The sequence below is a fragment of the Vombatus ursinus genome, unplaced genomic scaffold, assembly GCF_900497805.2.
Source record: "Vombatus ursinus unplaced genomic scaffold, bare-nosed wombat genome assembly UNPS02011613.1, whole genome shotgun sequence".
Lineage (NCBI taxonomy): Eukaryota > Metazoa > Chordata > Mammalia > Diprotodontia > Vombatidae > Vombatus > Vombatus ursinus.
In genome coordinates, this window is record NW_020951391.1 from 1287172 (window position 1) to 1311072 (window position 23901).

The 23901-nt window shown below is 42.1% G+C and overlaps 1 protein-coding gene across 1 annotated transcript in view; it reads right to left on the reverse strand.

The window, feature by feature from the left end:
- Positions 1 to 666: 666 nt before the first annotated feature.
- KCNC4 (potassium voltage-gated channel subfamily C member 4) overlaps positions 667 to 23901 on the reverse strand; it is a 68172-nt gene continuing 44937 nt past the window's right edge. The window contains exons 4-5 of the mRNA XM_027856712.1: positions 7296 to 7350; positions 667 to 1062 (exon numbers count right to left, since the gene is read on the reverse strand). Coding sequence (XP_027712513.1) covers positions 843 to 1062; positions 7296 to 7350 — 275 coding nt within the window. The 3' untranslated portion in view covers positions 667 to 842. The remainder of the gene's footprint in view (positions 1063 to 7295; positions 7351 to 23901) is intronic.

The following is a 23901-nucleotide window of genomic DNA, read 5'->3' on the forward strand; positions in this document are numbered from 1 at the left end:
TAGACCTTCTAGATCTCAATCCAGCATTCTTTCCATCTACTGTGATCCCTTCCCAAGGAAAATTGTGACCTCAGTAATACATGAAAAAAAGTGATGCTCAGTGAGGTTTGCCTCAGGGTCATGTATCTAGTAAGTGACAGAACCAGAAAGTGAACTCAGGTTTCTTGATTCCAAATCTTAAACTCGTTCCATACTTCCCAGGCATAGATAGAGTAGATCAGGGTTGGGGACCCTTTGGCTTTGAGGCCACATGTGGCATTCTAGGTCCTTGGGTGCAGTCTTTTGACTAAGTCCAAGTTTTATAGAATAAATCCTTCTATTAAGGGGATTTATTCTGGGAAGTTTGGATTCAGTCAAAGGGCTGTGCTTGAGGACCTAGAGGGCCACATGTGACCTCAAGGCTGCAGATTCCCCACCCTTGGAGTGGATGCTTCGTCCCTCTATGTACCACCCGACTCCAGTAGGAACAATCACAGAATCTAAAAGTTGGAAGTGTATCACCTAGGGACATCCCTCCCCTCAGATATGATGATGAGCACCCCTTCCCCACCCCAAAAAGCTGCCTTTTATTAAAGTATTAAAATATCCTCATTTATTTTTATTTACTTTTTACTAGAGGACACAGTTAGAAACAAAGGCATTTTAATGAAATAGCATAGAAAGAAAAGTAAATAGGACATTTTCCCCATAAACTCAAGATACCTTCTTAGACAAATATACATGCCATCCATGGGAAGAGTAGACACAGCTAGGGCACACTTATGGATGGGCACACTGGTAAGAATCAGATGTGGCCAGGGCATACATATGTGAAGGGGCATGCCTCTGATGCTTCATGGCTGCTAGTGTCTTCTGGTGATGTCATCATGCTGCTTTCTGCTGGTGTCTCTGAGTGGGTAGTCTCTGCCAAGCAGTTCCCCAGTGGCTTTATGGTCACCGATAGGAATGACTCTGTTAGACATACTCTTGTGGAGTATCTCTCTACTTCCAAATTCAGCTGGAGTCCTCAACTGGTTTGCTGCCTTTTCACCATAAGAGGAAGAAGAGGTTTTCTCTTCTAACCTAGAGCCCAGAGGATTAAACTTTAGTACTTTTTTAAACCCTTCCCATTCCTGGTATCAGACCAGGGAAAAGTCTATGGCTGCTTTTCTTCCCATAAAGAAAGAGAGATCTATTGGCACCCAGAGTCTTAACTAAGGGTGACTATTCTCTCTGGAAGGAAAGTTTTTACTTCCATTGTCTGAGCATTTGGGGAACACAGAACAGTCTGCCAGTTAAAAGCTCAGCCATTTTATCAGTCTTTGAACCTACTGGGCTAAAGAGCAGAGCATTGTGCCAGACAACTGTTTGACTTAGGGTTAGAAGTTCCTTCTTGTATGTTCTAAGTCATATTTGTCATCTGGAGGTAAGCACTCTGATGTCAGAGATTGTTTTTTCTTTTTCTTTGTAGCCCTAGTGCTTAGTACACAGTGCTAATAAGCATCAATTGATTGATTGTATGTACTGCTGACTAATTGACTGTAACTCCTAATTCCATTATGAAAATTGTGTGTCCCCAAACCCACTTCAAGGAGAATTCTACCAAAGTAATTCTACAAGAATTATTTAAGTTTGGTACATTGGTTTTCCTCTCAGCCCAGACTTTTTTGTATATCTCATGCAAATTAAAAGAAGGAGGGGCAGAGAACAAAAAAATCTAAGTGGAACCAAGGTATTGCTTTACTTTCCACCTTAATCTTTTCCTACAGATTCCTGTATATACTTTGTCGTATAGATTTGGTTTCCCTTGCTTTCAATCCCCTGTTAGAAGGGAAGGGAAGAAAAAATTTATAGAGTGTTTACTATGTGCCAGGCACTATGCATAGTGCTAAGGGCTTAAAAAAATATTATCTCACTTGATCCTCACAACAAACAGCCTTGGGAGGTAGCCACTGTTATTATTCTCATTTTGTAGATGAAGAAGGCAGAAAGAGGTTAAGTGACTTGATCAGGGTCACTCAGCAACTAGTGCTAGAAGTAAGACATGAAGCCAGGTCTTCTTGGCTCTGAGGCCAATTCTCTATTGCACCATAACTACCCATTTCACAGATGAAAAAACTCAGAAGGATAGAGGTCTTGCCCAGGGTCACATAGCTCATCTGATCATCACAATTACCCTGGGAGTAGCTGCTGTTATTATATACATTTTACAGATGAAAAAATTGAGGTAGACAGATGTTAAGTGACTTGCCTGGGGTCACACAGCTGATAAGTGTCTGAGTCTGTATTTGAACTCATGCCTTCCTCAATCCTGGCCCAGAATTCTGTGCACCATAGCACCCCCTACCTGCCCCAGTGGGCTCCTCAGAAGAGACCTCAGTGGAGATCTAGTTCAAATCTTGTGGGAAGCCCCTTTACAACATCTAGTCTTGGCATGAAGACTTCCTATGGGGAAAAACCTGTTGCCTCTCAAAGCTCTGTCTACTTTAGGACATCTTTAACTGTCAGCAAGTTTTTTTCCTCTTCTCAAACCTAAATTTGCCTCTTTGCAATTTCCATCCATTGCTGCTGGTCCTGCCCTCTGGGTCCAAGCAGATGTTAAGCCTTCAGATCCTACAAGAGAGCCACCATCCCCCACCACTACCACCACCATCACCACCCTCAAGTTTTATCTAGACAAATATCTCCACTTCTTTTGGCAATCCCCAGACAGCTCTAGCTTCAGGATCTTCATCCCATCCTCATTGCCCTCCTGTGCACTTTCTCTAGTTTATATGCGTAATTTCTAAACATGGTTCTCAGAACTGAATAAAATAGTCCAGTGAGGTGGCTCAGTAAAACAAAAGTGCTGGCCTGGAGTCAGGAAGATTCATCTTTGTAAGTTCAAATCTGGCCTCAGACACTTGCTAGCTGTGTGACCCTGGATTAGTCACTTAACCTCTGTTTGTCTCAGTTTCCTCATGTGTAAAATTGGGATAATAACAGCACCTATCTCCCAGGGTGGTTGTTAGGATCAAATGAATGAGATAAAGCACATAGCACCTTGCTTGGCACATAGTAGGTGCTTAATTAAGTGCTTTCTCTTTTATCCTTTCCCTTCCTTAAATAGTTAATATGTAGTTTTTTAAGTCAACATGCACCTGATGGCATCCTTACATATGGTTTATTTGAGTTTCTAGTTGAGTTTGACATTACTAATCAACTGGATAGCTTGTTGGAAGACCTAGGTTCAAATCCTGGCTTTGATACTTATTATGTTATGTTGGGAAGTCAGAGAATTACTAAGCTCCAGATCTGGGAGAGACCTTGGTGGTGATCTCGTCCAACCCATACCTAAAAGATAATTCCCACGACATCATACCCAATAACCTTTTTCTTAAAGACCTTTGATTATTTCAATTCTCTGAGCCATAATTTCCTCATTTGTAAAATGGAGCTAATAATGCCTTCACTTCCTATATCATAGTTTTATTGTAAGGCTTAAATGAGATAATGTATGAAAAGCACTTGGCAAAATGCTACATAAATCAAAGATTTTATTTTTGATCCTTTTGATTCAATTCAATTTCAACAAGAATTTATTAATTTGCCAGGCACTTATTATTTGAATGACCAGAATTATGGACGCAAAAACCATGAAGGATGGACTAGGGTGGGGATAGGAGAGGAAGAAGACAGTTGTCATTAGTCCTAACTCAGCCCCTGGTGCACTCAGATTCCCCTAGCAATCTCCAGGACTAGACAGAAACCCTTCCTATTAATTACAAATAAATTGACTAAGGTACAAACATTTGTAGTTGTCAGGTTTACTAAGGCACAGAGGGATATTGGGTTGGCTCTCCTCTTTGCTGTGTTCAGTCCAATCATCTTCTTTCTTCTCCCTCCCCTGTTTCTGATTGTCCCAAATGGATGCTGCGCCTCTTTCCTTTCCCATAACAAATGGGTATAGGAAGCTAGAAAATGGAGATTGTCATGGCAGCATCTGTGGAAACCGTAAGTAGTTCATAAAATCACAAAATTCTGTTTTGTGGAGGGGTCAAAGCTGACCCACTTTCTGAACTTCAGAACCCTACTTTCATCCTTCCCCTTCCCCTTTCTTGTATCCTCAGTGCTTAGCACTAAATGTTTCCTTCCTTCCTTTGCACCACCCATTGGTCCTGGTACTGCCCTCTGGGGCTGAACAAATCAAGTCTACCTCCCCAACTCAAATCAACTTTAGGTTAAACATGCCCAGTTCAAGGCCGTTTGCTATTGTGGTTGCCTTACCCTGGACATGCCCTAGTTTATCAATAGCCTTCTTAAACCTCGGTGCCCAGAGCTAAAAACTCCAGCACTTCAGGTGAGGTCTGACAAGGGCAGAGGACAGTGGGACTCTCACCTTCCTATTCCCAGGAACTATGCCCCTCCTAATGCAGCCCAGGATCACCTCAGCTTTTTTGTTTGCCATATTACACTGATGACTCATATTGAGCTTCTGGTCACTAAAACCTCCAGCTCCTTTTCAGAACAACTTCCGTTTACCCATCCCTCCTCTAATACCTGATATTTGTGCAGTTGATTTCTTTTTTGTACTCAAATGTACGACTTTATATTTATCTCTATGGAAGTTCATCTTATTACATTTAGCCTGGTGCTTGAGTCTGTCTTGACTCTGACTATACTCAAGGGATATTTTTTTTTTGGAGTGAAGGGAAAGATAAATGGGAAGAGAGAGGTGGAGAGGAGAGAGGAGGGGAGGAAAAAAGAAGGGGGAAAGGCAGAAAGGAGAGAAACAAGAGAGGGAAGGGGAGAAACCTGAGAAAAGCCATTTCTCCCCAAGGTTTAGCCTACAGCTGAAAGGCTTTAAGAGAGAATGCATTTTCTACTGAAAGTAAGCGTATATGTTCCTTTGATGAGGATTTACCACGCAATGCAATTGCAAGGCATTTTGTGTACATGCTGGCTGATAAGGGTTCCTGTCACTGCTGTGGCTTCTGGGGCCATGAAAGGGCTCTTGCTTCTCAGCCACTTAGGGATATAGCTTATTCTAAACCTGCTTTTCTTACGAACCACAAGTCTTTTCATTCATTTACACCATTCTATTGAACTGAATCGCCCCTAGAACAGTGCTTGGCAAATAGTGTGTTTAATATATGGTTATTGAATGAGGCATACATGAATAGCTCTCCCTTCTTAGTCAAACCATTTCCACCTTGGACTCTAGCTGTTCTATCTCCCTGGGATGCCCTCACTCCATCTGTGCCTGTCAAAATGCTTCCCATTCCTCCAGGCCCAGCTGGAATGCTACCTCTTCTATGATGATGCCTTGCCTAATGCAGGTAACTATGGGTTTTCCCTCCTCTGACACTCACCTTTAGTTGGAAGATAGCTCTCGAGGCACTTGTCCTATTTTGACTTGTGCTATAGTTATTAGTGCAAAACAGAACGGACCAGCTTTCCCTCTACAAAATCTGCCCCTCCCCCAAACTTCTCTATTTCTGTTGGCAACACCATCCTCCCACTCACCCAAGCACTTTACCTGGTGAATCATCCTTGACTTTTCTCTCTCCTTCACCTCCCCCAACCAAATAGTTGCTATGTCCTGTCTGTTCCACCTCAGGAATCTTTCCCATTATTCACCTTACCCCCTTAGCTGAAAATTACCTCTCCCTGCTAAAGTTCTTCCCAACATTTTTGAGGACTTCTACTTTGCGTTGGATACGGTCTCCCTTGTATCATAGTCATTTGTTTATATGTCATTCCCCTCATTTATTAGGTCAGCTTCTCAAGAGCAGGGTTTGCATCAAATGTGTCTATAGTTTCTATACCTAGCATAATCCTTTGAATGGAGCAGATGCTTGATAAATGTTTGTAGACCTGAATTATTTTATCCTCCCACTGAACTGTAGGCTGCTTGAGGCTAGAAGTGACTGTGTTTTGTTCATATCTGTATCCTCAAGTGCACCCAGCACAAGACCCATACTGTAGAAGGCAAGCACAAATAACTATTTGTTGGATTGAACCACAGATAAGAACGTTAAGGGTTGTTGGGCCAGAGGGCTATGAATTCTTCAGAGTCTTCAGGGATCAGGAGGTAAATAGACCTGGGTGAGAGGACAAGGATCTTCTCAGCCCAGGAGAGCTTTTAGTGCTAAGAATTTCTCAAGGGGTAGAGAAGGATGACCTCTTTAAACCTGCTTACCGGTGAGCTCCAATATAACTCAAAGGTCTTCTTGCATAAAACATCTCTGCCCAAATTCCACCGTTAGAGTTTCAATCCTTGGGGTTGCTAAACTCTTCTTTTAAAATACAAATATCCTTGAAAGGGAGGGTGTATTAAGCTCACTCTCAGGGATCCCCATCTTACTGGTGAATTAGTTTGGTCAGGTGCTTTCCTCTGAAACAACCAGGTCCTTAAGGAATGGGGATTTTGTAGAATGTTGAGGCAAAAGCATTTTTTGGAGCATGGGACACTGTCTTGCAGGGTGGACTCATGTGAGAAATTGGAGGGCAGGTGAGGACAGTGGCCTCTAGATAACCAAAGGACTCTGGGTGCCTGGTGCCCGGGAAGTGGGAGAGGGCAACAAAAAGGGAAGAGTTGCTGGTTGGGGTGGTCTACACCTGTAATCCCTGCTGCAAGGGAAGCTGAAACTGGTGGAACACTTGAACTAGGGAGTTCTGAGCTGAAATAGGACTAAAACCAATGAGGTTGGAGGAGTCCACACTAAGTTGTTACCAGTACAGTGAGTCCCTCAAAGGTGGGTGGTGTCACCATATTGCCTAAGGATAGGTGAGCAGGTCAAAGCTTCCATGCCAATCAGTGGTGGAATCAAGCCCATGAGTAGCTGCTGTAATTTCCAACCCGAGTGAGAGGGGGAGACCCAATCTCAAAAAAAGGAGGGGGAGTGGGAAGGACGCCAGAGACAAACTTCTCCTACTTTTTCATTCTTCAGAGGAAATCTGCTGAGGCTATGAGGTGGTGTTCCCAGGGACTTAGGACACTGACACCTCTTCCCTTAGAGAAATGCAAACAGAAGTCAGAGTTGCTCATTGGGTCATTCAATGCTAAGGGTCACCAAAGTTCCATCCTAGAGAGGGTCAGAATCCATCCATCTCTACCTTGGTTTTCAGCAAGACAAAAAAAAACTTCAGCAACATTTTTACTTTCCTTTCCCTTCCTTAGGCATCTCTCTCAGGATAGGTCCCCTGAGTGCTCCTCCTCTGGGGATCTTTGAACCAAAAGCAAAGGTAGCACAGGCATCGTTGCCTTTTGGTATAGCAGAAACAGCACTGAACATGGAGAAGACTTGGATTGAAATCCTGGCTCCAAGACTTACCAGCTTGGTGACCTGGGGCAAGGCACTTCACTTCTCCAGGAGTCTGCTTCCTCATCTGTAATGCCAAGGGTTTGGATTAAAGGATGCAAGTATATTTGCAGACATTAATAAAGTGCCCACTGAGTGGAGAGCGTGGTGCTAAGTGTGGAGAAAGATTCTAAAGTTAGATAAGATTTGCTCTCTGACCTCAAGGAGAATCTGGCTAAATATATAAAATTCACTAGACAAAAAAAAAAAAGCAACTCTCTGAGACTATAAATTGCAGATCTGCATTGGGAGAGGAGTTTCCTTACCAAGAGTCACCTATACCCATAAAATCACAGGTCTGATTAGGAAAGGGAAGGGGAGAGAGGAGAGGGATAGGAAGGAGAGGGAGAGAGGGAGAGAGGAAGAGAGAAGGAGAGAGAGGAAAAGGGAGGAGGGCTGGGGAAGGGAAAGAGAGAGGGGAAGAAAGGAAGAGAAGGAGAAAGGGAAGGGGAAAGAAAGGAAGGGAAGGGGAAGAGAAAAGAGGGGAGAGGAGGGGAGGGGAAAGGAAAGGAGGGAAGGAGAAAAAAGAAGCAGATATAAAACAAAGTGCTGTGTGTTTGAAGGGGGAGGAGGTCATCTCCAAGAAGGGCTTCCTACAGAAGATATCATTTGAGTGAGGCTTTAAAGGAATTGATGAGGTAAAGAAGAGGGAGGCTGTTCTAGGCATAGAAGCAATAATCTCTGAAGTTACTTCCAGCTCTAATATTCTGTGAAAGTTATGAAGTCATAATAATAGTTTTTTATAGAGAGTTCCATGTAGGCCTTTAAAGAGAGGCCTTGGGGGCAGCTAGGTGGCACAGTGGATAGAGCACCGGCCCTGGATTCAGGAGCACCGGCCCTGGATTCAGGAGAACCTGAGTTCAAATCCAGCCTCAGACACATAACACTTAACTAGCTGGGTGACCCTGGGAGAGTCGCTTAACCCCCATTGCCCAACTAAAAAAAAAAAAAAAAAAGAGAGAGGCCTTCATATGGTATAGTGGATAAAAAGTTGGCCTTGTGAGTCAGAAAGACCAGAGTCTGAGTTCCTCCTCTGATACTGTCTGTATGACCTTAGTCAAGTCACTTAACTTTACTTAGCCTCATTTTTCTCATTTATTTAAAGGTGATAATAATAGCGCCTACCTTAAGTATTGCTGAGAGGATGAAACACACGTAAAATGCTGGCAAACTTTACAATGCTATATAAATATTAGCTGTTATTATTTTTACAAGTATATATAAAATACTGCCCCCTGACTATGAGTAGGAGTAAAAAGAGTCACTAACAGCTGGGAGGGATCAAGAAAGGCCTTTTGTTAAGTGTTGATGTATGAGCTGAGCTTTGAAGGCATTTAGGGATTCCAAGAGTCCAAGGTCAAGGACTAAGTGCATTCATGCATTCCAGACATGACCGACAACCTGATCAAAGGTGAGGACGTAGAACATCCCATCTCCTGTCTCTGCACATTTGAACTGGTTGTCTGCCATGTCTGGAATTATAGTGGATTCAGTGGTCTCCAAGGTCCTTCCCATGCCATCACACATTAATTACTCCAGGATTCTATAGCAGCATCCCTCTCATCTCTTCTACATTTCCATTTTTTCTCTTTGAAACACATTCCTGCTAAGGTGTTAACTGATAATTATAGAAGGTGTGGTAGCTGTGAATAGCTCTAGTATTTGTATTTTAAAAGGTGACTCCAAGAGACGGAAAAGCCTCCAGGCATCCTGGAAGGGGGAAGTCCTCAGAGAATCCTAAAGCTGGTAGAGACCTTAGATACCAGCTAGTCTCTCATTTAACAGATAAGGAAACCTAGGCCCATAGACTTGCCCAAGTAAGTAAAGTGGAGCACTGGGATTCGGATTCAGATTTTCTAACTTCAAGTCCAGGGTAAATTTAAGCAGATTTCATTCTATAGAATCATTAGCTTTGATCCCCTGGAAGCACCCAGTCCAACAATCGTCATTAATATTTGCTTTTCACCCTCACCATGCTAACAGCTATAGGGGCTAAAGTTGGAGACATATTCTAGGGTTGTCTATAAAATAGTCTTTTTGGCAATCATATGTTTTGCATTTGAACAATGCTCACATGGTGGTCAGAAGAAGCAAAACAAGGACACGCTCATGGTCTCTCTTAAGAACTGTGAAATTGATTGTGTGACATGGGAGGCAATGGCACAGGACCACTCAGCATGGTGTGTCCACATCAAAGAAGGTGCTGTGCTCTATGAGCAAAGTAGAATTGAAGTAGTTCAAAAGAAACTCTGAGATGCGCAAATTTAGGGAATCCACCCCAAATATTCACATGGGCTATTTGTGCCTGACCTGTGCTATAGCATTCCAAGCTCATATTGGTCTGATCAGCCACAGTTAGACACACTATAACTTGACTCTAGCATAGTGATGCCATTTTGGTCCTCTTTGAAAACAAAAGATAACAACCAACCAACAGATCAATTCCAGGGTTGGAATGAAGCTCTGAGAGCCCAGCCTTAAGCCAAAGCATGAATGCCCTCTAGGGCCTACCAGATGAATGGTTGTTTAGCCATCATTAGAAAAATCTTTAGTGGTGATAGCTCTAATTGTGAAAATGTTCTTCCATAACAACTTACCTGAACTGATGCAAAGTGAAGTGAGCAGAACCAGGAGAACATTGTACACAGTAACAGCAATATTGTAAGGATGATCAACTGTGAAAGACTTAATTACTTAAATCAAGATAGTGATCCAAAATAATTCCAAAGGACCAATGATGAAAAATGTTATCCACCTCTAGAGAGAGACCTGATGAACTTTGAATACAGATTGAAGCATACTTTTTAAACTTTCTCTATTTTTCTTTTTTTGTCTGTTTTCTTCTGCAATGTGGCTAATATGGAAATAAGTATTGCATGAAGCCACACATATAACTGATATCAAATTGCTTGCCTGCTCAAGGAGGTGGGAGGGATGAGAGGGAGGGAGAGTATTTGGAACTCAAAATGTTAAGAAGTGAATGTTAACATTTTTTACATGTAATTAGGAAATATTTAAGGAAATAACAATATTTTTAAAAGTTTTTTCCATATGTTGAGTAATACATCATAGATTTAGAGCTGGACAAGACCTTAGAGGCAGCTAGACGGTACAGTGGCTGAGCCTGGAGTCAAGGAAAACTGAGTTAAAATCCAGCCTCAGACACTCTTTGGTGGAAAGTCACTTAATTTCTGTCTGTCTTGGTTTCCTCATTTGTAAAGTGGAGATAACAATAACATCTACTTCAAAAGGTTTTTATGAAGAGAAAATGAGATGATATTTGCAAAGTGTTTCACAAACATTAAAACATTATATAGAGTTTAGCTATTGGAGCCTTCTCATTTCTATGGGTGAATGAACTAAGGGCCAAGGAGATTAAGTGTCCCTCCAACATTACACAGCTAATATCTGAGGATGGATTTGCAACCAAGTTTTCAGGCTCCAAATGTGCTGCTCTTTTATCATACTAGGAGCACCTCCTTATAGGACCCCTAAAAATAGGGCAAATAACTCAGACTGAAAACTCCATGAGGTCAGCAATCCTGCCTTATCAAAACTTTTCATGTCCCTTAGCATTATGCTTTGCATTTAGTAAGATCTTAACAAGTAACTGTTCAACTGAAATCAACACAGCAACTTTCTAAACCACTGCATTTTCATCTCAGACCCAGTTGGTTTGGGCTCACTGGAATTGCTCTCTGAAGGTGTGACTCTTCCATCATAGAATTTTAGACTTGGAAGTATTTGAGATAGTCTGTACTCCTACTTTCAGTAGGAAGTCTCTCTACACATCCTTGAGATGTGGCCCCAGCAGCTCAGCTTCTGATTTAATACTTGCAGTGACTAGAAGTCCCCTTAAAGCAGAAAACCTGTTCTATTGTTGGACAGCTCCAGGTGCTGTCAATTTCTTCATCACATTGAGCTAAATAATCTAGCCTTTTGGAAGTCTAAATGGTTTCTTTTCTCTTTTCCAGGTTAGAAGTGGAATGTAGACCCATACTTATACCATTCAAACGTGTCTGCCAAGAGAAGATGGCTCGTCTCTAGTCACAGCCAGAGAGTATGAGCCCAGTTCCCTGGGCTCAGTGTTTTTATTTCTTTTGAACAATAAAACCTCAGGAACAAAAGAGAGAGATGGGGGGGGGGAGAGAAAATAGAGGGAGGGAGGGAGGGAGAGATAGGAGTGGAAGGAGGGAAAAGGAAAAGACTAATGTAGCTTTTCAGTTTTAGAAGAGCTGAATTTGCATGGCACTAGGAGAAAGTTAAACACACCAAAGACATTCTCATTTCCTCGTGACCTTAGATAGATGGGTGTATATGGAGAGGACTCAGAAAACCTAGGCAGATTGCATCCTAGAGATTTTAACATGGTCTCCTCCGGAGTCTTCTCCATCTCCCCCCTCCCCCATCTCCTGGACATCAGCATAGTGATAACTCAAGATGCCCTTGAAAATATTTAGGTGCCTCCTTTCCCCTTACTCATTCTCCAGACATGTCGCGGGGGTATTGGGTTGGAGGGTAGGGTATCCCTTTGCAAACTTTGTCCTGGAGGTCTAACTTAGGCTGCTGACCACAGGGATTTGTTTATGAGAACTTTATGTCTTGGGGTCTCAGTCCTCCCCTATACTCCACTGGTTATCCTCAAATGACCCTTACTTGTGAATGGGGAGTGGTTAATACCTAAAAATATCTTTGTCCCATATCAAATTATACACGTAATACCCAAACCCACAGTGAGGCGACAAGGTATTCTCTGGGGCCAGCACAGAAAGAAGTCTCATTTTAGCCACAGATCAGTGCTTTGGAGCTGGCTCAGGACTGGACATGATGGAGTGAGGTTCTTTCTACCTATCTATCGATGATTCAGTAGCTGACACTCAGTTAGCCTTTGGGGTCAAGTGGAAAAAAGTAACAGCAGGGTTTCTGGCCCAGCCACTGACTAGATCAGGCAAGAAAGGACATACTGGCCTGTTTTCACTTGTCAGGAGTCATGATAACAACTCAGCTTTGATTTCTTTTGCCCTTTACATCTGAGAAGCTCAGAGCACTTTATAGACATTCCTCCAGACGTTACCTCCCTGACTCCCTGCAAAGGGACAGGTCAGATGGGGACAAGCTCAGATCTCCTAGTGGATATTCCACGTCCCTTAGCTCCCCCAAATTCTCATTCCTCCCAGTTGTGGAGGAAAGGCAGGAAATAACATAGTTTCTCCCTTTGTAAAATGAGGGAGTTGGGTGTGATGATCTCTAAGATCTATTATGGTTCTAAATCCTGTGACCTGGGGGCAGGGGAATTTATATCCTCAAAGGAAAGGAGTTTGATTTCTTTTTCTCATTCCACCAGGAAAAACTGTAGTAGAGATCAAACCTGTTTATGCTCAGGGAAAAACAGGGAGTAGATTACAGTGAGGGGGTGCGATGGGGTGGAAATAAGGGGAAGGGGATTATTTGATAATCTACATCTCTCTCTGACAAACTGGGAAGCCAGGCTGAAAAGTGTCCCAGATTGAGCTTTCTAATGAATGATTTAGATCCTAATTGACCAATTTAGGGAAGCAGAGGACTCTAGGGTCCTAATTTCCACTAAGAGTTATATAATAACTAAACACATCATTAAACGTTCTAATCAGAACAGGAGTACTTATCTAATCAACTTGGGGACAGGACTCCCCTTCAATTCCAATACTCTTTGGAATGAATTGATAATCAATTAGGGCTCCATAGAGCTGTGTTCTTATGTACTACAGTTGGTGAGATGGGAAAACTCTCCAGAGCAGCAGATTGAGACAAGATGAAACCACATCATAGTGTAAGGGAAAGGCTACTGTATATAAAGTCAGAGGAGTCTGGATTCCAGACAGGGTCACTTGTGTGACTTAGAACAATTGACTTCATTTCTCTGAGTCTCAGTTCCTTTATCTGTAAAATGAGTTGTTTGGACTAAATGCTCTCTAAGGTCCCTTCCAGGTCTAAATCTTTAATCTTATAAGAATCCTGCCTCTAAAACTCACTAGCTGTGTGATCCTGGGCAAGTGACTGTCTTAGCCTCCCTGAGTTTTCAGTTCCTCATCTGAAAACAGGGATAATAATAATAACTTACATCACAGGGTTGTTGTGAGGACCAAATGAGATGATGTATATATAGTACTTTGCAAACTTAAAGTGCTATATAAATACAAAAGAATAATAATGATGATGATGATAACCCAGGACACTTGTCTTCCTTGGCCAGTTAGGAGAGAAAGCTCCCCAGATCATTGATGAAACATCCAGATGAAAACAAAAACCTGGGCAATTCATTAAATATAAAATTATCTTATCTGGATAGTTGGCATTAACCACCACAGTTTTAGTTATCAGCACTCAATGTATGATAGAATAGAATAGTAGAATATTAGAATAGAACAGTAGTATGATAGAATAGAAAACAATTGGGCTTAGATTTAGGATATTGGGACAATGGTCCCAGCTGTGAGGCCAACTCTGGGTGACTTTGAGCAAGTCACTTCCATTCTCTGAGACTTTCTTCATTTGTAAAATTAAGGGATTGGACTTGATGATTGAACTGGAGAAGGAGATGACAAACTACTCCAGTATCTTTGCCAAGAAAACTCCATGGGGGTTTCATGGGGTCATGAAGAGTCATGCATGACTGAAATGACTGAACAACAACTTCCAGAACTTATTATTCTTCTACTCAAATTCGTCCGTCTTCCTAACTTTCCTATTACTGTCCTGGGTACCACCATGCTCCCAGTCACTTGTGCTTACAATCTAGATGTCATCTTTGACTCCTAACTCTCTCTGGTAGCATAGTAGACAGAGTACTGAGTCTGGGGTCAAGAAGACCTGAGTTCAAATCCTACCTCAGATACTTACTAGCTGTGTGACCCTGGGCAAGTCACTTAACTCTGCCTCAATTTCCTCATCTGTAAAATGAACTGGAGAAGGAAATGGCAAACCACTCCAGTATCTTTGCCAAGAAAACCCCAGATGGGGTCACGAAGAGTCAGACACAACTGAAATGACTGAATAACAACAAACTGGCTGCAACCTACCATTCCATACTTATTATATATTACTCCCCTTCACACACTCTCTGGCTCAGCCAAACTGGCATCCTTGCTGTTGCTCCCATGACATCCCATCTACCACATGTATAACTTCTCACATTCTCCATTTCTGGAATCCAACCCCTCCTGATGTTTGTCTCTTAGAATCTTTAGTCTCTTCCAAAGCTCAGCTCAAATTCCACTTTCTACTGCACATGAGGCTTTTCCTGATGATCTCCCCCCAGATCCTAGTACTCCCCTTGTCAAAATGCCTCGTAATTATTTTGTATGTTGTGATATATAATAATATATAATATAATGTAATATATAATAATAAATTTTGTATGTTGGATATTATATATATATATATATATAGAGAGAGAGAGAGAGAGAGAGAGAGATAATCCAGGTATGTGTGCATATATATGTGTATGTGTGTATGCATGTATACATACATACCTTTAGTCTCCCCCAATAAAATGTAAGCTTCTTGAGGGCAGGGACTTTTTTGTTTTTGTCTTTTGTAACCACAGCACCCAGCACAATGCCTAGGACACTGTAGGTACTTAATAAATGATTCTTTATTGATTGCTCTCTATTAGAGACAGTGTGGTCTAGTGGAAAGAGCTGGAATCCTAGTAGTACTTATTCATGGATAAGTAAAATTAAGAGGAAATGAAGTACTATGTGACTGTCCTCAATGAATTTCTTACCTACCTTTCTACCTCTCCTACAACTCAAATGCACCACATCCTTCTTCTCCATTTCTTCTCATGGTAGAAAGGACTTGGCTTTCTCCTTCCATTTAAGTCTGTTCTCCAGCCCCAGAAATCCTGGAGTCAAACCCTGCACCCAGATGCATATCCAAGCTAAAAACCAGCTGTTCTTATAGAAGGGGAAAGAGCCTGATACTGAGCGTCCCACAGCTGGACTGAGAAACAGTCTCCCATGACCATCTGACACCCTTGTTTGTCAAGACCTGGCCTGATCCCAGACCCATAAATAGTGAATTTTGTAATGAGAGCAAGTAGCCTGAAGCATGTCTTCAATTTATTTCATCTTCGGTAATGGGCGGTGGTGGAACACTGGGCAACCCATGAGGCTACTGTCATCCACAGAGAAGAAGTCAAGGGAAGGTCAGGCCAAGAAGGAGCTTATCTGGGGTATGGTCATCAGGAAAATACTCTAGTGGTTTCCTTTTTAAAATAGTTACTATTGCTAACTAGGTTCTAGGTTTAGCTGTTTCTACATTGCTGAAGTACTGTTAATACTCTGGAAAATTTTTGCATCTAGGGTGAAGCCTAGGTGGCCTAGCCTACTTATGGTTTATGACTTCCACACCAAAGGTCACCAAGTTGTTTATTTCCAAAGGCCTTAAGTGGGGCTAAGCAAGGTCCATGGAGGCTACTGGCAGGATTAGGGCACAAGTAGAAGAGAAGGGGAAAAAGAAATAGAAAAATAGGGAGGAGGAGAAGAGGAGGAGAAAAAATGAGATGCTTCTGGTGGAAAATGACAGAGAGAGAGAGAGAGAGAGAGAGAGAGAGAGAGAGAGAGAGAGAAATCCATCAACAGCTGTTTTGGGTACCACTCGGTGGCACCCTCTGTTGCAGGCTGTAGACTGTCCTCATGCATTTTTGCTAAATCTGCCAACATTTGGAAAGCTGCAATTATATTCTCCACCTAAAATCAATAGCAATAAAGTTTAGAGGAAAAAAATCTAACCCTTTCATCTCAAATCTCATACTGGTCAGTGTCAGAGAGTAGTATTAGGAAGTAAAGGTCCCAAGTAAGAGAAGGGATGGGTATCGAGCTGTTAAGTCTCATAATTAAATATAATGTTTACTTGAAGAGAATTTCTCCAAGATACAAGTATGGAGTAGTAAAAAGGGTTCTGGATTTAGAGCAAAGGGGGTCCAAATATTAAGAGCTGTGTGATATGGTATAGTGACAACATGCTGAAACTGGAGTCAGGAAGAACTGAATTAACAGTCTTCATGTGACACCCCATAGCTCTGTGACCCCAGGAAAGTCATTTAGCTCCTCTTAAGGTTAGTTTGTGAAAACTGGGATAGAAGCGTTGTAGTAATGACACTATCAGTGTGGTGCTGAAACTTAACTGAGATAATGCTGACAATTAAAGTTAGCATTTATTAAAAAAAAAAAAACTTTGCAAATGTTATCTCATTCTTTCTCACAACAACCCTGGGAGGTAAATGCTATCATTATCCCCATTTTACAGATGAGGCACGGGCAGACCTAAGTGACCTGACCAGGGTCACACAGCTAAAAAGTGCCTAAGGCTGGATTTGAACTCAGTTCTTCCTGACTCCAGCTTTAGTACTTCATCCACTGTGCCACCTAGCTGCCTCACAATCTTACAAACTTAAAAGGACTATTTAAACATTACTTATTATTGTTTTTTTTTTATTTTTTTAAGTTTTTAAAATTTTTAACATGTTTTTAAAACTTTGGGTTACAAATTTTCTCCCTTCCTCCCTCTCCACCCACCCCCATTGAAAAGCATCCTGATACAGGTTATAGATGTGTAGTCATGCAAAACACTTCCATAGTAGTCCTGTTGTGAAAAAGTAAGTATATTTCCCTTCATCCTATCCTACCCCCCATTTATTCTATTCTCTCTTTTGACCCTGTCCCTCCCCAGAAGTGTTTGCTTTTGATTATCCCCTCCCTCAATTTGCCCTCCCCTCTATCAACCTCCTGCCTCTTGTCCCCTTCCCCCCTTATTTTCCTGTAGAGTAAGATAGATTTCCATATCCCATTGTGTATGTTATTCCCTCCTTAAGCCAAATCCTATGAGAATAAGATTCACTCATTCCCTTTCACCTTCTGCCATTTCCCCTCCACTGTAAAAGGGTTTTCTTGTCTGTTTCATGTGAGATATTTTCCCTCATTCTACTTCTCCCTTTTTCCTTCTCCCAGTATAATTTTCTCCCACCCCTTAATTTTATTTTCCAGATATCACCCCTTCATCTTCAATTCACCCTGTGTCCTCTATCTATCTATCTATACAAACATAATTTTTCCCTCCCACTACCCTAATACTGACAAAGGACTCATGAGTTACAAATATCATATTTCCCTGCAAGAATGTAAACAGTTCAACCCTAATAAGTCTCCTATGATTTCTCTTTCCTGTTTACCTCTTCCATGTTTCACTTGAGTCTTGTATTTGAAGGTCAAATTTTCTATTCAGCTCTGGTCTTTTCCACAGGAATATTTGAAAGTCCTCTATTTCATTGAATAACCATTTTTTACCCTGAAGGATTATAGCCAGTTTTGCTGGGTAGGTGATTCTAGGTTGTAGTCCTAATTTCTTTGCCCTCCGGAATATCATACTCCATTCCCTCCGGACCCTTAATGTAGAAGCTGCTAAATCTTGTGTTATCCTGATTGTGTTTCCACAATACTTGAATTGTTTCCTTCTGGCTGCTTGAAATATCTTCTCCTTGACCTGGGAATTCTGGAATTTGGTTACAACATTCCTCGGAGTTTTCCTTTGGGGATCTCTTTCAGGAGGTGATCGATGGATTCTTTCCATATCTATTTTGCCCTCTGGTTCTAAAATATCAGGGCAGTTTTCCTTGATAATTTCTTGAAAGATGATGTCTGGGCTCTTTTTTTGATCATGGCTTTCAGATAGTCCAATAATTTTTAAGTTCTCTCTCCTAGATCTATTTTCCAGGTCAGTTGTTTTTCCAATGAGATATTTCACACTCTCTTCTATTTTTTCATTCCTTTGAATTAGTGTTACAGTGCCTTGATTTATCAAATTGTCCCTATCTTCCAATTTCTCCATTCTAATTTTTAAGGAAGTATTTTCTTCAGTAAGCTTTTGGACTTCCTTTTCCATTTGGCTAAGTTTGCTTTTAAGGGCATTCTTCTCCTCATTGGCTTTTTGGACCTCTTTTGCCATTTGGGTTAGGCTATTTTTTAAGGTGTTATTTTCTTCAGTATTTTTTTGGGTCTCAGTTTTTCCTCTACTTCATTTACTTGCTTCTCAAAATCCTTTTTGAGCTCTTCCATGGCCTGGGACCAATTCATATTTTTCTTGGAGGGTTTGGATGTAGGAGCTTTGGCTTTGTTGTCTTCTTCTGGTTGTATGTTTTGATCTTCTTTGTCATCAAAGTAAGATAATATAGTCTGACTCTTTTTGCCCTGATTGTTCATGATCCCAGCCAATTACTTGAGTTATAAACTCTTTGTTAAGGTAGGAGTCTGTTTCCAGTGTGGAGAATGTACTGTCCCAAGCTTCAGGGGTTTTGTGCAGCTGTGTTCAGAGGTACTTCTAGGGACCTGTAAATTTTCAGTTCTTCCGAGGTGGTATGATCAAGGGCAAGGTATTTATTCCTTTCCTGGCCTGTGCTCTGGTCTATGAGCACTCTTTTCTGTCTTGGAACTGTGAGGAGGGTTTCCTCTCCACAGCCACTACAAGCTCCACGATGCCAGCACTCCTCCTTGCCCCAGGACTGCCACCCAGAACTGTGACCCAGATCCAAGAACGGGCAAAGCAAGAGAATCCTGAGCCAGCAGAGAGAGCCCTGCAATCCCCCTCTGAGCAGCCACTCGATTCCCCCTCAGTCTGTGGGCCAGAAGCTCTGGAGGTAGCCACTGCCCCCGGAATGGGGCTGGGACCCAGGGCTCCTCTCTCACCACCGTAGAAACAGACTTTTCCCACTGACCTTCTAAGTTGTCTTTGGCGTTTGTGGGTTGAGAAGTCTGGAAACCACCACAGCTGCCCGCGATTCAGTCCTTTGATGCCTTCTCCAAGGTCTCTGTGGCCTGCACACCCATTACAAACTGCGCTCCTCTCCCAGCCCGGCTCAATATACCTTTCCGATCAACCATCCAGGCTGTCTTGGGCTGGAAATTTGTTTTGCTCTGTCTTTTTGTGAGTTCTGCTGCTTTAGAATTTGTTTAGAGCCATTTTTTATAGGTATTTGGAGGGGTTTGGGGGAGAGCTCAAGCAAGTCACTGCTTTTACTCCACCATCTTGGCTCTGCCCCTATTATTGTTATTTATACAAGAGGTCACATGGTGTAGTGCAGTGGTATTAAACTCAAATAGAAATGGATGTCTATGGACAGGATATTAAGTTAGAAAACCACAAATTAACATTATCTATGTTGTATTATATTTTTAGCTAGGAGGCACCATAGTGCATAGGGTGCTAGGTCTGGCATCAGAAGACTCATCTTCATGAGTTCAAATCTGGCCTGAGACATTTACTAGGTGTGTGACTCTGGGCAAGTCACTTCATTCTGTTTGCCTCAGATTCCTCATCTGTAAAATGAGCTGGAGAAGGAAATGACAAATCATTCCGATATCTCTGCCAAGAAAACCCCTAATAGGGTCACAAAAAGTTGGGCTTGACTGAAAACAACTGAACAACAACAAAAATTGTATTTTTACTTATTTTGTTAAACATTTCCCAATGACATTTTAATCTGGTTCAAGTACACTCTGGAGATTTATGAGTTTGACACCTCTGGATGGAGAGTTGGCCTCAGGGCTAGGAAGACCTGTAGATGAGCAGACCTTGAAGTCAGGAAGAAATGGGCTCAATTCTCCTTCTCCTCCCCACCCCCCAACACACTCTGGCTCTGCGACCCTGGCCAAATTACCTAACCTCTCAGTACCCCCAGATAACTGTCTAAGACTCTAAGCTGATCTGCGTTTGTGCTCTAAGTACGATCTCTTTCGGAACTAGAATAAAACTCCTCCCTACCTAGCCTGACCTACCTATAAGGGAAAATAGCCATTTTTTTCCAACCTGTCCTATTCCCATGCAAGCTCAGCTCAGCAGACACCCAAACAGAGCCAGGATTTTGCCCAGCTGTTCTATTTTGGGCATGTGCTGTTAATTTTGTGGCTTCACTGCCTCTGCCTTAGTCCCACAGCCCTGCTCACTCTGCCTCCATCCTGGTCGCCTTAGCTGTTGCTTCTCCCTCCTCCTGTTCTGGGTTTCTTCTGCCTGAGTTTCCTCTCACCTTATTGTTTCTCTTTTCTCTATTCTCTTGCAGGTGCCAGGACTTTTCTTGGCTTTTGAGCTCTCTTGCTCACATGTGTGTTTGGAAATAAAATCAGAAGAAGATGTATTCTATAACCATTGCCTTCCTTTCTCCTCCTTTTCTCCTTCTTCCCCTCTCAGTTCCTACCTGTGATTGACGAAAGAGGCATGAGGCTCCAAACTCATCAATCCTTGTGTTTTAAATAATGATCAAAGGCTTTGGGTGTTTCCCTTTTCTCCTCCTAATCCTCCTCCTGAGCTCTAGGAAGCATTGTCCCCACTTGACAGATGGAAAAAAGAAGGGGAGATAACACCATGGAGTCAGAGGATATGGGTTTGCATCTCAGCTCTGCTACTAGATATGTAGATGATCCACAGGTCAAGGTAGATGATTACCTTGTTCAAGTTATTTCCTTTCTCCAAGTTTCATTTTTTCCACCTATAAAATCATGGGTTTGGAATAGGAGACTTTTAAGGTCCCCATCAGTGATCAATCTGTCATAAAAACTCTTTAAGGTTTACAAAGCACTCTCCTCATACCTATGTGAGGTAGGAAGTAAAAGAACATCATTTTAAAGATGGGGAGCCTGAGGCTAAGAAGGTAGAATGACTTGACTAGGTTCTCTAAGGAAGTGGGTAGGACCAGGATTAGAACCCAGGTCTTTACTAAGTTCAGGTATTTTCCACCAATACCTTACTACCTTTTTTTTTTTTTTTGCCACATCACAAGCCAGTCACTGAGTTGGGACTAGGTTTTTTTTTTAATGCTTTGCCTAAGGGTTATGTCCTGGGTCAGTTGTCTGCTCCCCAAGCCAGAAGCCCATCTCAGCTGCAGGAAAATCTCATCGGCTGAGATGGTCCCTGGCCACAGTGGAGGGAGTCCCACAATCACTTAAAGAGAGAAGCATCATGGCAGCCTAGCAGATGGAGTGCTGGACTTAGAGTCAGAAACACCTGGGTTCACATCCCTCTTCTGATACTTACAAGCTGTATGACCATGGGCAGGTCTCTTCGCCTGTTTCCTCAGTTGTAAGATCAGTCAGTGAGTTAGAGGAAATAGGCTAGGTGTTGGGCAAAGAAAGAATGGCAAAAGATAGTCCCTACTCTCAAGCAGCTCACAGTCAAATGGAGATGTCGTGTAAATAACTGTGTGCAAACAAGCTATATACAGGATAAATCGGAAAAAACCAACAAAGAGAAGAAACTAGAACCAAGGAGGGTGAGGTGGGCAAGAAAGATTTCCTGCAGTAGAAGGTAGGATTTTAGCTGAGACTTGAAGAAAGCCAGAGAAGTCAGGAGATGGAGTTGGAGAGAGAGAATATTCCAGGCATGGGGGTCAGTCAGTGAAAATGGCCAGAGCTGGAAGATGGCGTCTCTTGTCTGAGGAACAGCAAGAAGGTCAATGTCACTGGTCATTGTCACTGGATTACAAGGTACATGTGGGGAGGGGATTAGGTGGGATTAGAACTCAGGTCTTTCCAATTACTATCATTAATTTTAAAATATACTTTAAAAACAGGTTGCATATAATAGAGATTCATAATTTCACACATAATACTCTTATTCCGTTTCTGTTTGTTGATGTTGGTTAGGCTCATCAAAAATGAAAATTTAAGAGTTGAAAGAAAAACACTTGATTATGATAATGAGAAGAAAACAAACCCCAAACTAATAGGAGATAGCTGACATTTTTATAGTATTTTATAGTGCACAAAGTACTCTATATACACTGTCTCATTTAAGCCTCATGCCAACCCTGTGTAGTAGGTAGCATCTTTATCTCCATTTTACAGATTGGGAAAACAAAATGGGGTAGTGATCTGTCCAAGGGCACACCACTAGTGAGTAGAAAGAGTAGAATTTCAACTCAATTCTCAAACAAAATCCTATGATTTTTTCTCCCTGCACACACACAAGCACACACACACACACACACACACTCACACACTTTGATTTTATACAATGCCTCAAGGTTTATAAAGGACTTTCTTCATAACAACCCTATGAAGTAAACGGAAAAGGTATCATTATTATTTCCATTTTACGGATGGGAAAATAAATATTCAAAGATGTTAAATGATTTGCCCAGGGTCACACAATTAGTACAGTAAATGCTGCAGCTGAGATTCAAACACAGGTCTGATGACTCCAAGTCTTGTTCTGGTTCTGCTATAACACAGTACTGTTCCATTCCCCCTCTCCCCCAAGCATTTATTTTTATAATTTTTTTTTGTTTTTTTTTTTAATTTTTAAAAAATTTTTCCCCCAAGCACTTACTAAGCACCTTATATGTGCAAGGGGGATGATGGGTATACAAAGCAAAGCAAAAACAGCCCCTGCCCTCAAGCAGCTTACATTCTAATGAGGAAGACAATGTGCAAACAACTAGGTAAGGACACGGTATTTACAGGGTAAATGGCAGAAAATCTTGGAGGGAGCCACTGGGAGGAGGGGGGACCTGGAAAGTCCTCTTAGAGGAGGAGGGATTTGAGCTGAATCTTGCATGAAGCCAGAGGAGCCAGGAGATGGATATGAGAACCTAGAGAATTCTAGGTATAGGGGACAGCCAATGAAAATGCCCAGAATTGGGGACTGAATGTTTCCTACAAGGAAGCATCTCGATGGATCAGAGTATGTGGAAAAGGGCCAGGCTGTGAAGAGTTTTCAAAGCCAAACAGGAGATTTTACATTTGATCCTGGAGGTAATAGGGAGTCACTGTAGTTTATTGAGATAGACAGTGACATGGTCAGGCCTGAGCTTTAGGAATGTCACTGACAGATGAGAGAAAGAGGGACTGGAGTAGGGGGAGAGACCAGCCAGCAGGTTATTGCGATATCAAGGGTCTTGGTTGTCCTAGAAATGGAACTGACTCAGAACTACACCAAGAGAAACACCTTCAAGGCAGATTTCAATCAGGGAGTCTGGAGGGATGGACCCACAGACCATACCCAGTCCTTGGCTCTGGAGGCAATCCACACAAAAGCAGCAGTGGGAGAGGGACAATCGGTCCAGTTGAGGTGCTTGGCAGGACAGAACCTGAAGCATTGGCTAGGAATCTGTATTACCAAACAGATGTCATCGATCTAAGGAGCCAACTCATTCCTACTTCTATTCTTCGATGGACTTGAAGGCAGATAAGCTGTTTGCATCGCAGCTCTGCTACTGATGTGACAACGATCAAATCATACCACTTCTCAGGGCCTCAGTTTCCTTGTCTAGAAAATGAGGGGCTTGGCTAAATGATCTGCTCTGGCCCCTCCCCTCAGCTCCCTTTGGAGCCCCCATTTCTGGTTTCCCTCCCATGACTTGTACACATTGGACAGGGGAGAAGATGAAGAGAGCCCAGCAAAAGCAGGAGCAGTACAGGGAATGAGCCTAATGATGGTGCCCCTAAGCTGTCCATAGATATAGAGCCAAGTGAACCTCAGAGATGATCTAACTGAATGACTTCTATTTACAAATGAGAGAACTGAAGCCCAGAGAGGACAGGTGATCATA